This window comes from Sceloporus occidentalis, unplaced genomic scaffold, assembly GCF_023333645.1.
Source record: "Sceloporus occidentalis isolate IW3139 unplaced genomic scaffold, rSceOcc1.0.p SCAF_1, whole genome shotgun sequence".
In the NCBI taxonomy this organism is placed as follows: domain Eukaryota; kingdom Metazoa; phylum Chordata; class Lepidosauria; order Squamata; family Phrynosomatidae; genus Sceloporus; species Sceloporus occidentalis.
The window spans coordinates 216,132-233,954 of NW_028316981.1; the positions used below are offsets into that span (position 1 = coordinate 216,132).

At 43.4% G+C, this 17,823-nt stretch overlaps 1 protein-coding gene across 1 annotated transcript; it reads left to right on the forward strand.

The window, feature by feature from the left end:
* Positions 1 to 4,717: 4,717 nt before the first annotated feature.
* On the forward strand, positions 4,718 to 8,512 carry LOC149320277 (uncharacterized). The gene is made up of 4 exons (XM_089499333.1): positions 4,718 to 5,210; positions 5,463 to 5,636; positions 5,721 to 6,272; positions 8,475 to 8,512. The coding sequence occupies exons 1-4, from the start codon at positions 4,718 to 4,720 to the stop codon at positions 8,510 to 8,512; spliced, it is 1,257 nt and encodes a 418-aa protein (XP_089355459.1).
* The last annotated feature ends 9,311 nt before the right edge of the window (positions 8,513 to 17,823 follow it).

The window sequence follows — 17,823 nt, forward strand, 5'->3', positions numbered from 1 at the left end:
CAATATTAAGGAAGGCGAAAGGGATGGCGAAAATAGTCAAACTGACATAGAGGAAACAAGAAAAAAAGTGCAAGGACCCAACAGTGGGAGGCAAAAGAACTTGCACAGGCAGCAAGTAAATGGGACCCGTGGTCTGTGATGCCTCTACACTAATGCACAGAGCATGGGAAATAAGCAAGATGAACCTGAACTCCTAGTACAACAAAGCAAATATGATATAATAGGCATCACTGAAACCTGGTGGGATGAGTCTCATGATTGGAATGTGGAAATAGAGGGGTATAACCTTAAAGAGAAATAGGCCAAACAGGAAAGGAGGAGGAATAGCCTTATATGTCAGGGACATTTACACCAGTGAAGAGATAGATCATAGAATCATAGAGTTGGAAGAGACCGCAAGGGCCATCCAGTCCAACCCCCTTCTGCCATGCAGGAAATCCAAATCAAAGCATCCCCAGCAGATGGCCATCTGGCCTCTGCTTAAAGACCTCCAAGGAAGGAGACTCCACTACACTCCGAGGAAGGAGTGTGTTCCACTGTCGAACAGCCCTTACTGTCAGGAAGTTTCTCCTAATGTTGAGGTGGAATCTCTTTTCCTGGAGCTTGCATCCATTGCTCCGGGTCCTGTTTTCTGGAGCAGCAGAAAACAAGCTTGCTCCCTCCTCAATATGACATCCCTTCAAATATTTAAACAGGGCTATCATATCACCTCTTAACATTCTCTTCTCCAGGCTAAACATCCCCAGCTCCCTAAGTCGTTCCTCGTAGGGCAAGGTTTCCAGACCTTTCACCATTTTAGTTGCCCTCCTTTGGACACGCTCCAGTTTCTCAATGTCCTTTCTGAAATGTGGTGCCCAGAACTGGACACAATATTCTAGGTGGGGCCTGACCAAAGCAGAATAGAGTGGCACTCTTACTTCTCTTGATCTAGACACTATACTTTTATTGATGCAGCCTAAAATTGCATTGGCCTTTTTAGCTGCTGCATCGCACTGTTGACTCATGTTCAATTTGTGGTCTACTTGGACTCCCAGATCCCTTTCACATGTAGTTTCATTCAGCCAGGTGTCCCCCATTCTATATCTGTGCATTTCATTTTTCTGCCCTAAGTGCAGTACCTTACATTTCTCTGTGTTGAATTTCATTTTGTTAGCTTTGGCCCAGCTTTCTGGTCTATTCAGGTCATTTTGGATCTTGATCCTGTCCTCTGGAGTATTAGCTATTCCTCCTAATTTGGTGTCATCTGCAAATTTGATAAGTATGCTCCCAGTTCTGTCATCCAGGTCATTGATCCAGGACATCAGTCATGGAAGCCAGGTGGAGAGCATCTGGATAAGAATCAAAGGGGAGGGAAACAAGGATGTTATGGTGGGAGTCTACTACAGACCCCCAAGTCAGACTGAGGAATTGGATGATATCTTTCTAGAACAGATGACCACACAGTCAGAAAAGAGAGATGTAGTAGTGATGGGCGACTTCAACTATCCTGATATTTGCTGGAAGTCAGCCAAATCTTCAAGGTCTAGCAAATTCCTCACTTGCCTGGAAGACAATTTCATGGTCCAAAAGGTGGAAGAGGCAACAAGGGGGTCAGCTATTTTGGATCTGATCCTAACCAACAAGGATGACTTGGTTAATGGAGTGCAAGTGGTGGGATCATTAGGTGGAAGTGACCATGTTCTCCTGGAGTTTGTAATACAGTGGAAAGGAGAAGCCAGGCAGAGTCAGACACGCATCCTAGACTTTAGGAGAGCGGATTTCAGTAAACTTAGAGAAGTATTGAGGGCGATTCCATGGTCAGAAATACTAAAAGATAAAGGAGTTCAGGATGGATGGGAGTTTCTCAAAAGGGAGATACTGAAGGCACAATTTCAAACAGTTCCAGTGAGAAAGAAAAACGGGAGGTGTCTCAAGAAACCAGGATGGATGACGCAGGAACTTTCAACGGAGATGAGTTTGAAACGGAACATGTATAAGAAATGGAAAAAGGGGGAAATCACGAAAAAGGAATTCAAAGAAATAGCAGGCATTTGTAGGGTAAAGTCAGAAAAGCTAAAGCGCAGAATGAACTCAGGCTTCCTAGAGAGGTTAAGAACAATAAAAAGGGCTTTTTTGGATATGTCCGCAGCAAGAGGAAGAAGAAGGAAACGGTAGGGCCACTGCGTGGAGAAGATGGCAAAATGCTAACAGAAGACAGAGAAAAGGCAGAATTACTCAACACCTTCTTTGCCTCAGTCTTCTCAGAAAAGGCAAAGGGTGCTCAACCTGAGGATAATGGAGCAGAGGACAGAATAGGGGAATTTCAGCACAGAATAAGTAAAGAGATAGTAGAGGAACACCTTGTTAATCTAAATGAATTTAAGTCTCCGGGACCAGATGAACTACATCCAAGGATATTAAAAGAAGTGGCAAATGTAATATTGGAGCCATTGGCAATAATCATTGAAAACTCCTGGAGAACAGGAGAAGTCCCAGCTGACTGGCGGAGGGCAAACGTTGTCCCCATCTTCAAAAGGGGAGAAAAAGAGGATCCCAACAATCATCGTCCAGTTAGTCTGACATCAATCCCAGGAAAGATTCTGGAGCAGATCATTAAACAGAGAGTCTGTGAACATCTAGAAGGCAATGCCATAATCCCAAAAAGTCAACATGGGTTTCAGAGAAAGAAGTCATGCCAGACAAACCTAATCTCTTTCTTTGATAAAATTAGCAGCTTGGTAGATGAAGGGAATGCTGTGGATATACTAGATCTTGATTTCAGTAAGGCCTTTGACAAGGTTCCCCATGACATTCTTCCAAACAAGCTGGTAAAATGTGGGCTAGACCATGGTTCTTTTTTATCCTAGAGAGAAGTGACCAGTGGGGTGTCCAGTGGGGTTATGTCATGGGCAATTACTAGATGCCAATTCCATAATCACAAAAAGTCAACACAGAGTGTAGTGGACTCTCCTTCTTTGGAGGTCTCTAAGCAGAGGCTGGATGGCTGTCTGTCAGGGATCCTTTGACTGAAATTTCCTGCATGTCAGGGGGTTGGACTGGATGGCCCTTGCGGTCTCTTCTAACTTTATGATTCTATGACCCCCCCCCCCCAATACAAATGACAAAAATGTGGGACCTCAAGGTCTGCAGTTCTCAGTGGCAGTGCATGCGTATCCTGCTGCTCTGCCACGGCTATATGCACACGCGGCCATTAATGACACTGGGGCTTTCTGTCCGCAGACACTTAAATCTGCAGATGGCAAGCCTGCAGTTGGCGGGCTGTAATTCTATTTTAATCATAGAATCATAGAGTTGGAAGAGATCCCAAGGGCCATCCAATCCAACCCCATTGTGCCATGCAGGAACTCTCAATCAAAGCCTACGCAACAGATAGCCATCCAGTCTCTGTTTAAAGATCTCCAAAGAAGGAAACTCCACCGCCCTCCACTGAGGAAGTGTTTCCACTGTTGAGCAGCCCTTACTCTCAGGAAGTTCCTCCTGATGTTGAGGTGGAATCTCTTTTCCTGGAGCTTGCATCCATTGTTCCAGGTCCTGTTCTCTGGAGCAGCAGAAAATAAGCTTGCTCCCTCTTCAATATGACATCCCTTCAAATATTTAAACAGGGTTATCATATCACCTCTGAACCTTCTCTTCTCCAGGCTAAACATCCCCTGCTCCCTAAGACATTCCTCATAGGGCTTCATGGTTTCCAGACCCTTCACCATTTTAGTCACTCTCCTTTTTACATGCTCCAGTTTCTCAACATCCATTCCTCCTGTAGGCAGGGGACAGGAGAGAGGACCTGGAGCCAGAAAGGAGGCCATGCCTGGAATTTCTTATATTGTAATATTGACTCTCAGATTTGGTAAAAGGGCAGGATACAAATCAATCTAATAATAAATATAAGAATAAATATAAAGAGAAATAACGAGTAGAGTAGCTAAGCAATCAGATTTGATATTACATCTTCATTTTTTTGTTTATTGTTCATGGATTGTAGAGAAATCAGACAGTGACAACAGTTTAATTGACTCTGCTCAACTGAACTGACACTTGGCCAGTTTAATTGATCGCTTGAACCGTACAAGTCTCTTGCTTTTAAAGGCAGAAAGCAGGTAGGGAAAAATATAGGATCGCTAATTATTGCATGGTTGGTTAATTAACTGACCATTGGATTAGGATGCATGTAATAACTAACTTTTATAATTTCCTAGGGGAAGGGACAGATTATTTTCTGTCTGGCAGATACGAAATTCTTCCGCTTAATCCGGTAGGCAAACAGCTCCGACATGTTTGCATGGCTGCGCAAAGGAATGCCTCTCGGTAATGAGGAAGAATTTCTCCTACAATGGAATTGTGATAGTCTTTGTGGCAGAGACAGTTCCCTTCATTATGTTTTGGTGTTTCTAAAACATCAATTTTCAATAGGGCCAATGATGGGGAAAAGGAAAGCGTCTTGGAGGTCCAAGAGGTAGTTGGTTTTCATCCCTGATATTTTATTTCTTTTTTCTCAACCAGGAAAATGAGAATTTCATGAACCCACCTTTGGCATGATGAGAACCAAGCCAGCAAGTAGTGGAAATATGAAATCAAAACTGTAGTATGGAAACCAATCAAAGAGGAAGAAGAAATCCTCTCAAGGTGCTGGTATTGGTGAAGTTTTCAACTTGCAACCAAATCACAAAATCGAACAAAGAGTAAAAGTGTCAATCTGTTAAGACACAAATTGCAGTTAAACATGCACACCACTGTTCACATGGAGAAAAACCCATATAAAGGCACTGTGCATGGAACGATTGTCAGAGATGCTGCTTCACATCAAAGACTTCACTCTGGAGAGAAACCATATCATTGCATGGAATATGGAAAGAGCTTCATTAGTGGGGAAGTGTATCATAGCCATCAAAGAACCCACACAGGACAGAAATTGCACCAGTGTGTGGAGTGTGGAAAGAGCTTCTCTCGTAGTGACAATTTACATTCACATCAAAGAACTCACACAGGGGAGAAACCATATAAATGCATAGAATGTGGGAAGAACTTCTCTCATAGTAACGGTTTACATTCACACCAAAGAACGCACACAGGGGAGAAACCATATAAATGCATGGAGTGTGGGAAGAACTTCTCTCGTAGTAACAATTTAAATTCACATCAAAGAACTCACACAGGGGAGAGACCGCATAAATGCATGGAGTGTGGGAAGAACTTTTCTCGTAGTGATCATTTACATTCACACCAAAGAACCCACACAGAGAGAAAACCATTTAAATGTCTGAAGTGTGGAAAGAGCTTCACTGTTCATAGTGCTTTGACTAAACATCAGAGAACCTGCACTAGGAGTAAACCATATCAATGCATGGAATGTGGGAAGAACTTCAGTATCAAAGATACTCTAATTGTACATCAAATAACTCACACTGTGGAGAAGTCATGTAAATGTATGGGAAGTGGAAAGATTTACTGTGTGCATGAGCCTTTACATTCCCATCAGAGAATTCACACAGATCAGAAACCATATAAATGCATGGAATGTGGAAAGAGCTTCAGTCAAAGTGGAAATTTACAGTCGCATCAAAGAACTCACACAGGGGAGAAACCATATAAATGTATGGAGTGTGGAAAGAGCTTCAGTCAGAGTTCAAATCTATATACGCATCAAAGAGCCCACACAGGGGAGAGACCTTATATATGTGTAAAGTGTGGAAGGAGGTTTAGTAATAGTGGTGCATGTACTTTACATCAGAGAACCCATACAGGGGAGAAACCCTATGCCTGCATGGAATGTGGGAAGAGCTTCGGGAATAGGCGTTCACTTACTTTACATCAAATAATACACACAGGAGAGAAACCGTATGCGTGCTTAGAATGTGGGAAGACCTTCAGTAGGAGACAAACCCTTACTTTACATCAAAGAACCCATACTGGAGAGAAGCCATATACATGTGTGACATGTGGAAGGACGTTTAGTAATAAAAATGCATGTGATATACATCAAAGAACTCACACAGAGGAGAAACCCTATAAATGCATGGAGTGTGGAAAAAGCTTCACTCAGAGTGGAAGCCTACGTTTACATCAAAGAACTCACACAGGGGAGAAACCATATGAATGCATGGAATGTAGAAAGAGCTTCTCTTGTAAAGACAGTTTACAGTTACATCAAAGAACCCACACTGGAGAAAAACCATATAAATGCATGGAATGTGGGAAAAGCTTCAGTAACAGCGGTAATCTAACTTTACACCAAAGAACCCACACAAGGGAGAAACCTTATGCATGCATGGAATGTGGTAAGACCTTCAGTAGGAGAGGTATCCTTACCTTACATCAAAGAACCCATACTGGAGAGAAACCATATACATGTGTGACATGTGAAAAGAGGTTTAGTGATAGGGGCACATTGACTAAGCATCAAAGAACCCACACAGGGGAGAAACCCTATAAATGCTTAGAATGTGGAAAAAGCTTCTCTTGTAATCAAAATTTACGTTCACATCAAAGAATCCACACAGGGGAGAAACCCTATCAATGCATGGAGTGTGGAAAGAGCTTCCGTCGGAGTGACCATTTACATTCACATCAAAGAACCCACATGTGAGGGAAACCCTATTAGTGCATGGAATGTGGGAAAAGTTTCTCTTGCAGTGCCAAGTTACATTTACATCAAAGATACCACACAGGTGAGAAACCCTATCAATGCATGTAAAGTACTTCAGTAGTAGGGATGGTTATATGCTGCCTATTAGTTTCCGGGCACAGTACAAGGTGTTGGTTAACGCCTTTAAAGCCCTACATGGCTTGGGTCCAACCTATCTAATGGATCTCCTGCTTCCATACAATCCGCCCCGTACACTCAAGTTCTCTGGGAGGAATTTACTACATCCCTTAAAGACTAGGCTGACGGCGACCTCCCAGAGGACATTTTCTGCAGCCGCTCCCAACTTATGGAACAGCCTCCCAGATGAGATCCATTAAATTACCAAACTAGAGAGCTTTAAAAAAGCCATTAAGATGGATGTCTTCCAGCAGGCCTTCCTGGAATAAAATACTCGGCCACGAATAAGACTTCCCATCTATTAAACTCTGCCCATGATGATGATTATTTGGAGTAGTCAGGTTTTAATATGTAGTTTTTAATCTTATACTGTTTAATCTTATACTGTTTTAAGGGGGTCACTATGTATATATGGATGCATTTTAGCTTATTGTACGCCGCTTTGATTGCCTGGCAAAAAGCAGGATAGAAATAAAATTTTTATTATGTATTTATTATTATTATTATTATCAAAGAACTCATGCTGGGGGGAAAACTTAGAAATGCCCTGAATATGGAAAGAGCATCTGCATTAGACACCAAAGAACTGGTAGAGGGAAGAAATTAGTGATGGCAGAGGGCTGGGTAACCATCAGAAGGCTCCCATGGGCTGACGTTTAAACAGAGGCTGGGTAATAATAATAATAATAATAATAATAATAATAATAATTTGTTTTATTTATATACCGCTATTCCAAAGATCATAGCAGTGAACAGCAAGTAAGCTAATTAGCAAGTAAGCTAATTAGCCCCCAACAGTCTGGGTACTCATTTTAGCTCCCTCCTCGGAAGGATGCAAGCCTGAGTTGAGCTTGGGCCCTTTTGCTGGTCTTGAACTCGCAACCTTGTGGTTTTGAGTAAATGGCTGCAGTACAGGCATTTAACCACTGCGCCACCAGGGCTCCATCTGTCAATGGGGGATGCTTTGATTGAGAGTCCCTGCATGGCAGACTGGAGTTGGACTGGATGGCCTTTGTGACCGCTTACAACTCTATATGATTCCATATTCCTATCAGACAGTGTGGTTTTATTCTTAGTTCGACTGGACTGCTACAATGTGAAATTTCTAAAGGAGACATTCCAGAGACAGAAAATGTATTTAACTCCTCAAATGCAATATTTTCTTATTTAAAAGAATCAGCAGGAGCTACAGCCCTTTCATAAGCGTGAGTCTAATGAATTTCATGGCACAGTTCTCAAGCCAATAAAGAGTTTCTCCATGGAAAGTCAGGAAACAGCTGGCTCTGAAACTTGCCATTGGCGAGAAGAAGTCCTAAGTGCCTTTGGTGCTGAATCCAACAAGACAGAAAGAATGAAGAAAAAAAAGATGAGTGGGCATAACAAGCCTAAAATGTGACATTTGGCAACGATTATGTCGGTTTGAAGCCATGGCTAGGATTCCAGTTATGGCAAGAGGAGCACATCAGCTTAATGCAGCATGATTTGGTGTGAGGATTTTGTACAGGCTCAGAATTGCAGCCCTGTTTCCTAAACTTTCTTCCTTCCCTTGGTAGACATTTATTGTGATGATTTCTTCTGAGCTTTCTGTTTGGAAAGGAAAGGCTTTGTGGGTTGGACTGTTTTTATTTCTTGGTTTGTTTGGAAAAAATGTAAAAACAGATTGACTTAGAAATGGGGGTAATTTTGTATCTTTTTAACCTTAATGTGCTTTTATCAGTATCTCATTCCAAGTGGAACATGTCCAGAGGGGGATGACCGAGAAGAAAATGACCAAGTCTTGTGAGGAACGGCAGAGAGAGCTAGGGAAGTTTAGCTTGGAGAAGCAAAGACTCAGAGAGTTTATATGATAACAGCCACCTGCAAATATCTCATGCAGGGTATAAGAGATTGTTTTCTGCTGCTTCAGAGGGTAGGACATGAACCAGTGGACTCAAAATCACAAGGAATGAGCTTCTGACTGGAGATTAGGAAGGCAGTTGGACAATGGAACAGACAATCTCAGAAGATGGTGGGTGAGTGTCCTTCCCCCGACGTTTTTGAAGAAGAGCTGGAAGGGTTTAGCTAGAGATCCCTGCTCTCCAGGGGATTGAACCAGATGTCCCTTGGAGTCCCTTCCAACTCTGTGAGTCCCAGGATATCAGTATACAGTTGGCCCTCCATACTTGCCGCTTTGACTTTTGCAGATTTGATTATTTGCGGTTTTGATTAATATGTTCTCTCTAGGAATCTCCTGGAGACAACACTCTCTAGGCATTTGTAGGTCCTCCAACATGGTTCTAAGGCCAACGTCTGGCAAATGACCATAGAGTTGCTCTAGAGGACCTGGAGGTTGCTAGAGAGGCGTTCTCCCAGATACAAAGAATACCGTTCTTTATTTGTGGTTTTTCCACATTCACTGGAGTCCTTACTCTGAACTCCAGCAAATGTGGAGGGGCCACTGTAGTTGTACTATTACTACAGGTTGAGTCTCCTTTATCCCAAATTCCAAAATCCGAAATGCTACAAAATCTAAAATGGTCCGTGGGTGGCTGAGATGGTTCAACGTAAACAAACTTTGTTTTGTGTACAAAATTATTTAAAAAACATATTGTATACAAGACATAGATGATTTTTTTGTTTAGACTTGGGCCCCATGTCCAAGATATTTCATTTTATATATATATATACAAATATTCCAAAATCCAAAACATTTCTGGGCCCAAACAGTTCAGGTAAGGGACATTCGACCTGTAATAATGTCAGGATCCATTCATGGATTCCTGTCATAAGGGTTTTATGAGGCTAAGATTTGGTGTTAAAAGATAGAATTTATAATTATAATGGTTTAAATAAAATGTTGGTTTTTATTAAAATGTGGTAGAAAATGATAGAAGGTGTTGGTTAGATATTATAGTTAAATTGTGTTGAGACTGGAGTGTGGGACGTGGAGGAGGAACTCTCCCTGCAGAGGCTTGACTTTTAAAGCTGGAATATTAATATTATTGTTATTAATTAGGTAATATAATGTGAAATGTTACATTTAATGGGATATATTCATATAGATATATAATGGGGTGATAGATGGTTATGTGGTTAGACTAGAAGCTGCTGGAATTGTAGGGCATTTAACGTGACCTCATTCTCCAAGATAAACGCGTGGGATTTTATCCAATTCTATTTTGATTGTTTGGTGGGTTGGGATTATTTTATTCACTATAAAAGTTGCATGATTATGTTCACTTTCAGCCCTGACAAAACAGTCACCAAGTCTGTTCTGATTTCTTTTCTTCAATAAAGAACTATTTCCCCCCATAAAAGCTGTCTTTAATCTGAAGAGGGGTGTCTGTGTGTGTCTGTGTGTGTGCGTGCGTGCGCTGGAGGCTGGGTCATGACAACTAATAATGATCTCCCAGAGTTATAGATAGCCAGTAATCACATTAAAGACTCAGATTCTCCATGAAAGTATAGAATCCTAGATTTGGAAGTGATCCCAAAGGCCACAAGAGCGGTCTCTCCCGGGTCCTAACTTACCTTTAAAAGGATTAACACCCTGGGAAACGAAAAGTGCACCCCACAATTATTCCTTCATTTCCCTAAAATACGGGGTTTCATATTTAATATTGGCCGCCCGTATGTCATGTTTTTCTTGGTTTTTCCTTTTCTTATGTTCTTAATCATTATTATTACTACTAATAATAACTATTATTATTGTTGGTATGATTATTATTACATTAATTGATGCTCTTATTTTAGTCATCAGTTCATGAAGCAACAGACAAATTTAAAAATAAAAATAATAAAATCTGGAAATAAATATGTATAAATATACAACATGGAGTATATGAATCAGTTGACACCAGCTCAAGAACAAAACAAGATCAATACTATATAAGCCAACTACTAATATCCCCCTGTATTCTGTAAAAATGGTCCCTTATTGAATGATCGATTATTGTTAGTCCAAAATCAATTCCCAATATTATCAATTGTGTAACAGCTCTGTGCGTTTTAGCAATTTATCAGTATCATTATCAATTGGAACATAGCTCTATGAGTTTTCTGAATGTATGTGTATTATTTTTAGTTGTAACCTAGTTCTATGGTGTTTAATAGCAACAAGAAGGAATTTTCCTGCCTCTTCCATTTATCTCTTAATACGTACCTCAAGTAGTTACTATTACTTGTTTAGCCGTGGTGTTATTAACCTTGTCAGAGGTGCTAAGGAACCCTGTTTGTGAATTGTGATGATGGGTAACCTCACATGGGCAAAAGTGTTCCTGTCCAGTGTGCATCAGCTACAACCGGTCTGGTATGGACTTTGCAAAACTGCCTGAGTCTACTTCCTGCCGACGTGAGACAAAGGTGCAAAACCCCAATGGGTTTCCAGCCATGCTTTTTAATGCAACATTTATATTTGGTGTTACTCACAGTTGTTTGTAATCATCAATTGCTTTTCACCACCTTTTCTGTCAACAAATATAGAATTATGTCAATCAATAGAGAATTATACAATCACAGAGTTGGAAGATGGACCACTTCGAGGAGTCTCTCTGTGTCATCATGAATAGTAAATATGGAGATGTATGAGGATTAAGTTGAGGCTGTTGCCAATGGTTTTTCCAGCGATGGAGAGAAGGCCTCCTTGATGTATGGGTTAGACCCTGTGGCTCGCTCTAGGTCAGGCAGGAAGTAGACAAAACTTTAGAGGCGTGTCCACAGGATAGGACTAACCCCCAAAGCAAGTTTCAGTTAATGTAACAGCCTAGAGAAGGAAGGTTTGTAAGAACTCTGAAACAACTAAGAACCAAATTTTAGGGCATCTGAAAAAGACCCAGTAACCAAAAAACTGTAAACGTCCAACGGGACGAGAAAAAACACTAATGGTTGACCTCAAAAACTAGGTGCCAGGAGATCAATGAGAGTGGCTGCTCGAAGAAACCTTCTGACATAGTAGTTGTTGGACAGTTTGTTAGCGTGTTTTTGAGGAAAAGCAGAAGTGATGGCAGAGACCTGTCTTTTGAGAGTGTTGGGCTTAAGACCTTTATCAAGTCCTTCTTGGAGGTAAGAAAGTAGAGAGCTCACAGATGCCTTGAGTGGGTTAAGTTTGTTTAGCTTACACCAACGGGCAAATGATCTGAAAGAATATTCGTATATTCATCTGGTGGAAGGTCGTCTAGCATTGATGATGGTATCTATCACCCTAGACGTGAGCCCTTCTTTTATCATATTTTGGCGTTCAACCTCCAAGCGTGAAGGTTGAGCCAGGCTGGATCTGGATGGTAAAACTGACCCTGGGATAGAAGGTCTGGGCGAAGCGGGAGCTTGAGAGACTCTTGAGCCATTGTCAGGATCTCTGAGAACCATGGTCTTCTTGGCCAGTATGGGGCTATTAGAATTATTGTCGCTCTTTCTTTTCTTGCCTTTTTTAGGCACTTGTTGATCATGGATGTTGGAGGGAAGGCATATAGAGTCTCGTCTGGCCATGGGGCATGTAGGGCGTCCATTTGTTCCGCTCCTTGAGTTAGGAACCGAGAGAAGAAGCGTGGCAGTTGATTGTTTATGGGCGATGCGAAGAGATCTACCAGGGGCGTTCCGAGCTTGTGTGTCACCATGTGAAAGACTTGGGGATGTAGCTGCCACTCTGACTGGTCTATGTCCTGTCTGCTGAGCCAGTCGGCTCTCGTATTTAGAGTCCCCTTGATGTGTTCTGATCTTATCAAGAGGAGATTTGTTTGTGACCACTTGAAAAGAAGCTCTGTCTCGCTCATTAGAGACTTTGATCTTGTGCCTCCTTGTCGATTTATGTGGGCTTTTGTTGACATGTTGTCTGTCCGAATCAACACTGGTTGTCCTTTGACCAAGGATGAGAATTGTAGAAGAGCCAGGCGCACTGCTCTGAGTTCTAGGAGATTTATGTTGTGGCTTTGTTCTTGGACGGACCATCTTACCTGTGTATAGGAGTTGTTGAGTGTGGCTCCCCAGCCCCGCAGACTGGCATCTGTCGTCAGTTGTAGTTCTTGAGGAGGCCAGAGTGGCCAACCTGTTTTGAGATTGGGAGACGTCCACCAAAGGAGGGAGTGTCTGACTCTGTGAGGAAGTATCAGTCGTTTGTTGATCTTTGAGGATATGTGTTTTTGATGAGGGAGGAGAAACCACTGAAGAGGCCTTGAGTGAAATCGGGCCCAGGGTGTGCAGTATATCGTTGATATCATTAAGCCTTGTAATCTCGCCAGGAGCAAAAGGTTTGTCGAGTGAGAGCGGGACACGAGGTTGATGGACTGACGAAGTTTGTTTATCCTTTTTCGTGAGAGGTATACCTTGCCGTGTAGAGTATCGATGATCACCCCGAGGTGGAGAATATGTTGGCAAGGCTCTAGGTGGCTCTTCCCATGATTGACCAGAAAACCATGTCTTGTCAATGAGGATAGGACCAGATGGACATCCTGACGGCCTTGTTGGAGTGATGGTGAGCGAATTAAGATGTCGTCCAAATAAGGATGGACGTGGATTCCCTGTAGTCTCCAATGGGCCACCAGCGATATCATGATCTTTGTAAAAACCCGAGGAGCTGATGAGAGGCCAAATGGAAGGGCCTTGTATTGGTAATGGTTGTGGTGGTAGGAGAATCTCAGAAATCGGCGGTGGAGAGGGTGAACAGGAACATGAAGGTAGGCTTGAGTTAAATCTAGAGAACAAAGAAAGTCGTGAGGTCTGATGGCCTCTAGGATGGTCTTTAGAGTTTCCATACGGAAACGATGTTTTCTGACAAATTTGTTGACCCATTTTAGGTCCAGTACAGCCCTCCATGACCCGTCCTTTTTTGGCACAATGAACAAAATAGAGTAGCAACCTTTGTACATTTCTGAAGATGGAACTTGTTCTATCGCTCCAATTTGTAGTAGGTGGTCTATGGCTTGTAACATCAACTTGTGTTTTTTGTGACGTTGAGACATCGGTGATGGAACAAAGTGGTCGTGAGGAAGGTTGTAAAAGTCTATCAGATAACCGTGTCTCAGTGTGGTGAGAACCCATTTGTCTGCAGTTGAGGCTTCCCAAATGTGGGCGAAGTGTAGAAGTCTGCCGCCCACTAGGTGTGGCGGCCAGTCATTCTCTGGGGGAATTACGGTTTTGTTTGGAGATAGATGGCCCCTGTTGTTGGTTGGAAGAGTTGTTAGGCCTTCCGAATCCTCGGGAGTGGTATTGTTGTCGGCCATATGGCTTTCGGTCAGACCACTGATTTTTGTTGGACCTAGAGTCTCTGGAACGAAAGGAAGATTGATTGTTTTTGTATGAGCGAAAGGAACCCTGTCCCTGGCGAAAGGATCGCTTTTCATCTCTTTTGGGTAGTGAAGGTAAGGCTTTTTTCTTGTCCTTGGTTTCTATGAGGACGGGTTCGAGTGCGTCTCCAAATAGTTTTTGTCCGCTGAAGGGGGCCATGGTGAGGTTTTGTTTGGACTTGGCATCAACCGTCCAATTTTTTAGCCAAATCTGTCTCCTTACTGGGACAGATGCTGCTTGAGCCCTGGCACTCAGTTGCATGATGTCAAGAGAAGCATCAGAAGAAAACGCCAACACCTTGAGAAGTTTATTGATGCCCTGGCGTAATTTAATGTTGTCCTTAGGTACCTCTTGGATAAGGTCTCTAGCCCAAGTAAAAGCGGCCCTGGAGAGAATGGAGACTGTAGATACAGTCCTGATGGCTGTGGAGGAGGCGTCAAATGATTTTCTTAAGGCCGAATCGGCTCTTTTGTCTTCGTAGTTTTTTAGGGCATCGTCTCCATCTTTGCACTAGACCGCGGATGTGGTCAAAGCTGTAACGGGAGCATCAACCAAGGGGACTTGGAGCTTTGACATGACCGATTGGGGAAGGTTATAAAATTTTTTGAATGATTCTGGATTTGGTCTGGCTGTGGCTGGCTTAGACCACTCTTCCCTAATAACCTTCATAAAATCTGAAGTAAAGGGGACCTCGATAGAAGGGGGCCCAGGTTGTGGGAAGGAGTCGCCCTTTCCCTGGGGAAGGTCTGTGTCTTGAGTTTGAGGGATGGTGGCATTTATAGGCAACTAAAGAGTTTTTATTGCTTTTTTCAACAGGATTTGAAAGTCCTCTTGGGGGAAAAGTCTGCTGGAGGAGGGTGTGGGATCTTCTCCATCATCATCATCAACAGATAATTCGTCAAGGGTGAGTAAGCCCTCTTCACTGTGAGATAATTTGTTTGAAAGGTCCTCTGCATCATCCTCATCATCAGAAGAATGCAGAATAATGGAGGCTTTGGGCTTTTTTGATTTGTGCTGTTGGCCAGGAGGTGGCGCTGGTTGCTTAGTTTTTGTCTTAGCAGCAGCTGCAGAGGAGACTTTTCCTGCCCTTTTTGTGAGGCTTGAGGGCAGTTTTCCTGGGGGTGAATTTTCCCCTTTCAGAGGGAGGGATGGAATCCAGGGAGGAGCGGGCAACTGGAGAGGAGGAAGAGGAAGACCTTGTCCTGGTTGGGGCTCTCTGGGCAGAGGCAGGGATGCACTGGGCTGGAGCTGGCTGAGAGGTAGGGAGGGAAGGCTGTCTCCGGTGGTCTGAAATGGTGCCAGTCATCCCCAGAGAGAGGGGAAGGGCTGCAGGACAGGGCTGTTGGCCAGATAAAGCTGCAGCTTGGAAGGAGATGAGGGAAGCCATTATGGAGGAGAGCTCCGGTGGCAATGCTTGCAGCGGGGGGTCAGTTGGGTGGGGGTAGTACTCACACCCTGTTCTGAGTCCTCCAATCTGGCCCGGGTCCAGTCTTTTTGCTGGAGGGTGCAGTGGGGCCCCTGTAGGTTCAGAGACGAGGGTTCTCCCTCCTCCGACCTGGCCCTGGCAGTCCTAGCAGCAGGCTCCTTGTCTTCATAGGGGCTGAGAGAGTGACTGGGTTGCTCTCTAGCCAAGTTCAGGGAATCACAGGACATGCCTGGGCTGTCCTCCTGATCCCCTGCCCCTGACATCGTTGTTGGTCCCCTGGCAGTCCAAAGAGACAGGAGAGGGGACAGATAGGAGGCAGAGGCAAAAGGAGCAGGAGAGAAATAAAGTTGTTGTTGTTGTTGTTGTTGTTGAAAGAAATAGAGGAGGAAAAGCAGCAGAGCTGATCTGAAAGTGTCTGACCAGAGCAGAGGCAGAAACGAAACTGAAACTTGCTTTGGGGTTAGTCCTATCCTATGGACATGCCTCTAAAGTTTTGTCTACTTCCTGCCTGACCTAGAGCGATGCCTTCGTCTCCATCGCTTAAAACAAACATCTCACCAGGTAAGCCAATGTTTATATTCCTAGGGCTGGTGTCACCCGGTGTGGTAACTCATGGTATTATCCCCACACACATTGACCTCCTCCCATTTCATACTACGTGCTTTTTTGCACTAACGTTACTTGCAAATCATAATTCCCATATACCACTGAATGTAATGCTAATAGTTGCGACATAAACAACTAGCAAAATTAAAATTGTACCTTCAAATAGTAATAATAGTGTCATGTGCACAACCTAAATGTTTTTACATATACATAGTGAACATTTTATTACAATGTGATTTTTTAAAAAGTTTCAAAATTTGAAATTTTAATTTTTTAAAAATCTGGAGCCTCTCCTCCTCCTCCTCCTCCTCTCTCCGAGCTTCACCCCATTCCTACCATCTCTTAAAGCATTTTTAAAGGGAAGCAGGCAAATGCCACAACCCATTTCTGCCAAATGTTAGGTGTTTAGGGAGCAGTGGTGTCACATATCCCTTTCAGGGGTCACCTGGTGTGGTCCACACACCCCTGTTGATGCAACTCACTGTCGTACTTTGGCCACATCACGAGAAGAGAGTTGGAAGAGACCCCAAGGGCCATCCAGTCCAACCCCAATCTGCCATGCAGGAACTCTCAAAGCATATCTGACAGATGGCCATCCAGCCTCTGTTTAAAGACCTCCAAGGAGGGAGACTCCACCATTCTCCATTGAGGGGGGGTGTTCCACTGTCCAACAGCCCTTACTCTCAGGAAGGTCCTCCTAAAGTTTAAGCGGAATCTCTTTTCCTGGAGCTTGCATCCATTGCTCCATTGTGCCCTATTCTCTGGAGCATCAGAAAACAAGCTTGCTCCCTCCTCAACGTAACATCCCTTCAAATATTTAAACAGGGCTATCATGCACCTCTTAACCTTCTCTTCTCCAAGCTAAACATCCCCAGCTCCCTGAGTCGTTCCTCATAGGGCTTCATGGTTTCCAGGCCCTTCACCATTTTGGTCACCCTCCTCTGGATATGTTCCAGTTTCTCAATATCCTTTTTGAATTGTGGTGCCCAGAACTGGACACAATATTCCAGGTGAGGCCTGACCAGAGCAGACTAGAGTGGCACTCTTACTTCCCTTGATCTAGACACTATACCTCTATTGATGCAGCCTAAAATCATATTGGCCTTGTTAGCTGCCACATCGCACTGCTGACTCATGTTTATTTTGTGGTCTACTTGGATTCCCAGATCCCTTTCACACATACAAGTCTCTCATTCATCCAGGTTTCCCCCATCCTAAATCTGTGCATTTCATTTTTCTGCCCTAAGTGCAGTACCTTACGCTTCTCAGTGTTGAATTTCATTTTCTTAGCTTTGGCCCAAATACTGTGTCCAGTTATGGCACCACAACTGAAAAACAATGCTGAGAAGCTGGAGTGTGTCCAGAGGAGAGCAACCAACGTGGTGAAGAGTCTGGAAACCATGAAGCCCTGTGAGGAGAGAATTAGGGAGCTGGATACATTCAGCCTGGAGAAGAGACAGGTAAAAGGTGATATGATAGCCCTGCTTAAATATTTGAGGGGGTGTCATATTGAGGAAGGAGCAAGCTTGTTTTGTGCTTCTCCAGAGGCTAGAACTCAGGACAATAGATATAAGCTACAGGGAAAGAGATTCCACCTCAACATTAGGAGGAACATCCTGACAGTAAGGGCTGTTTGACAGTTGAACACACTGCCTGAGAGAGTGGTGCCTTCTCCTTCCTTGGAGGTCTTTAAACAGAGGCTGGGTGGCCATCTGTCAGGGATGCTTTGATTGTGATTTCCTGCATGGCAGAATTGGGTTGGACTGGGTGGCCCTTG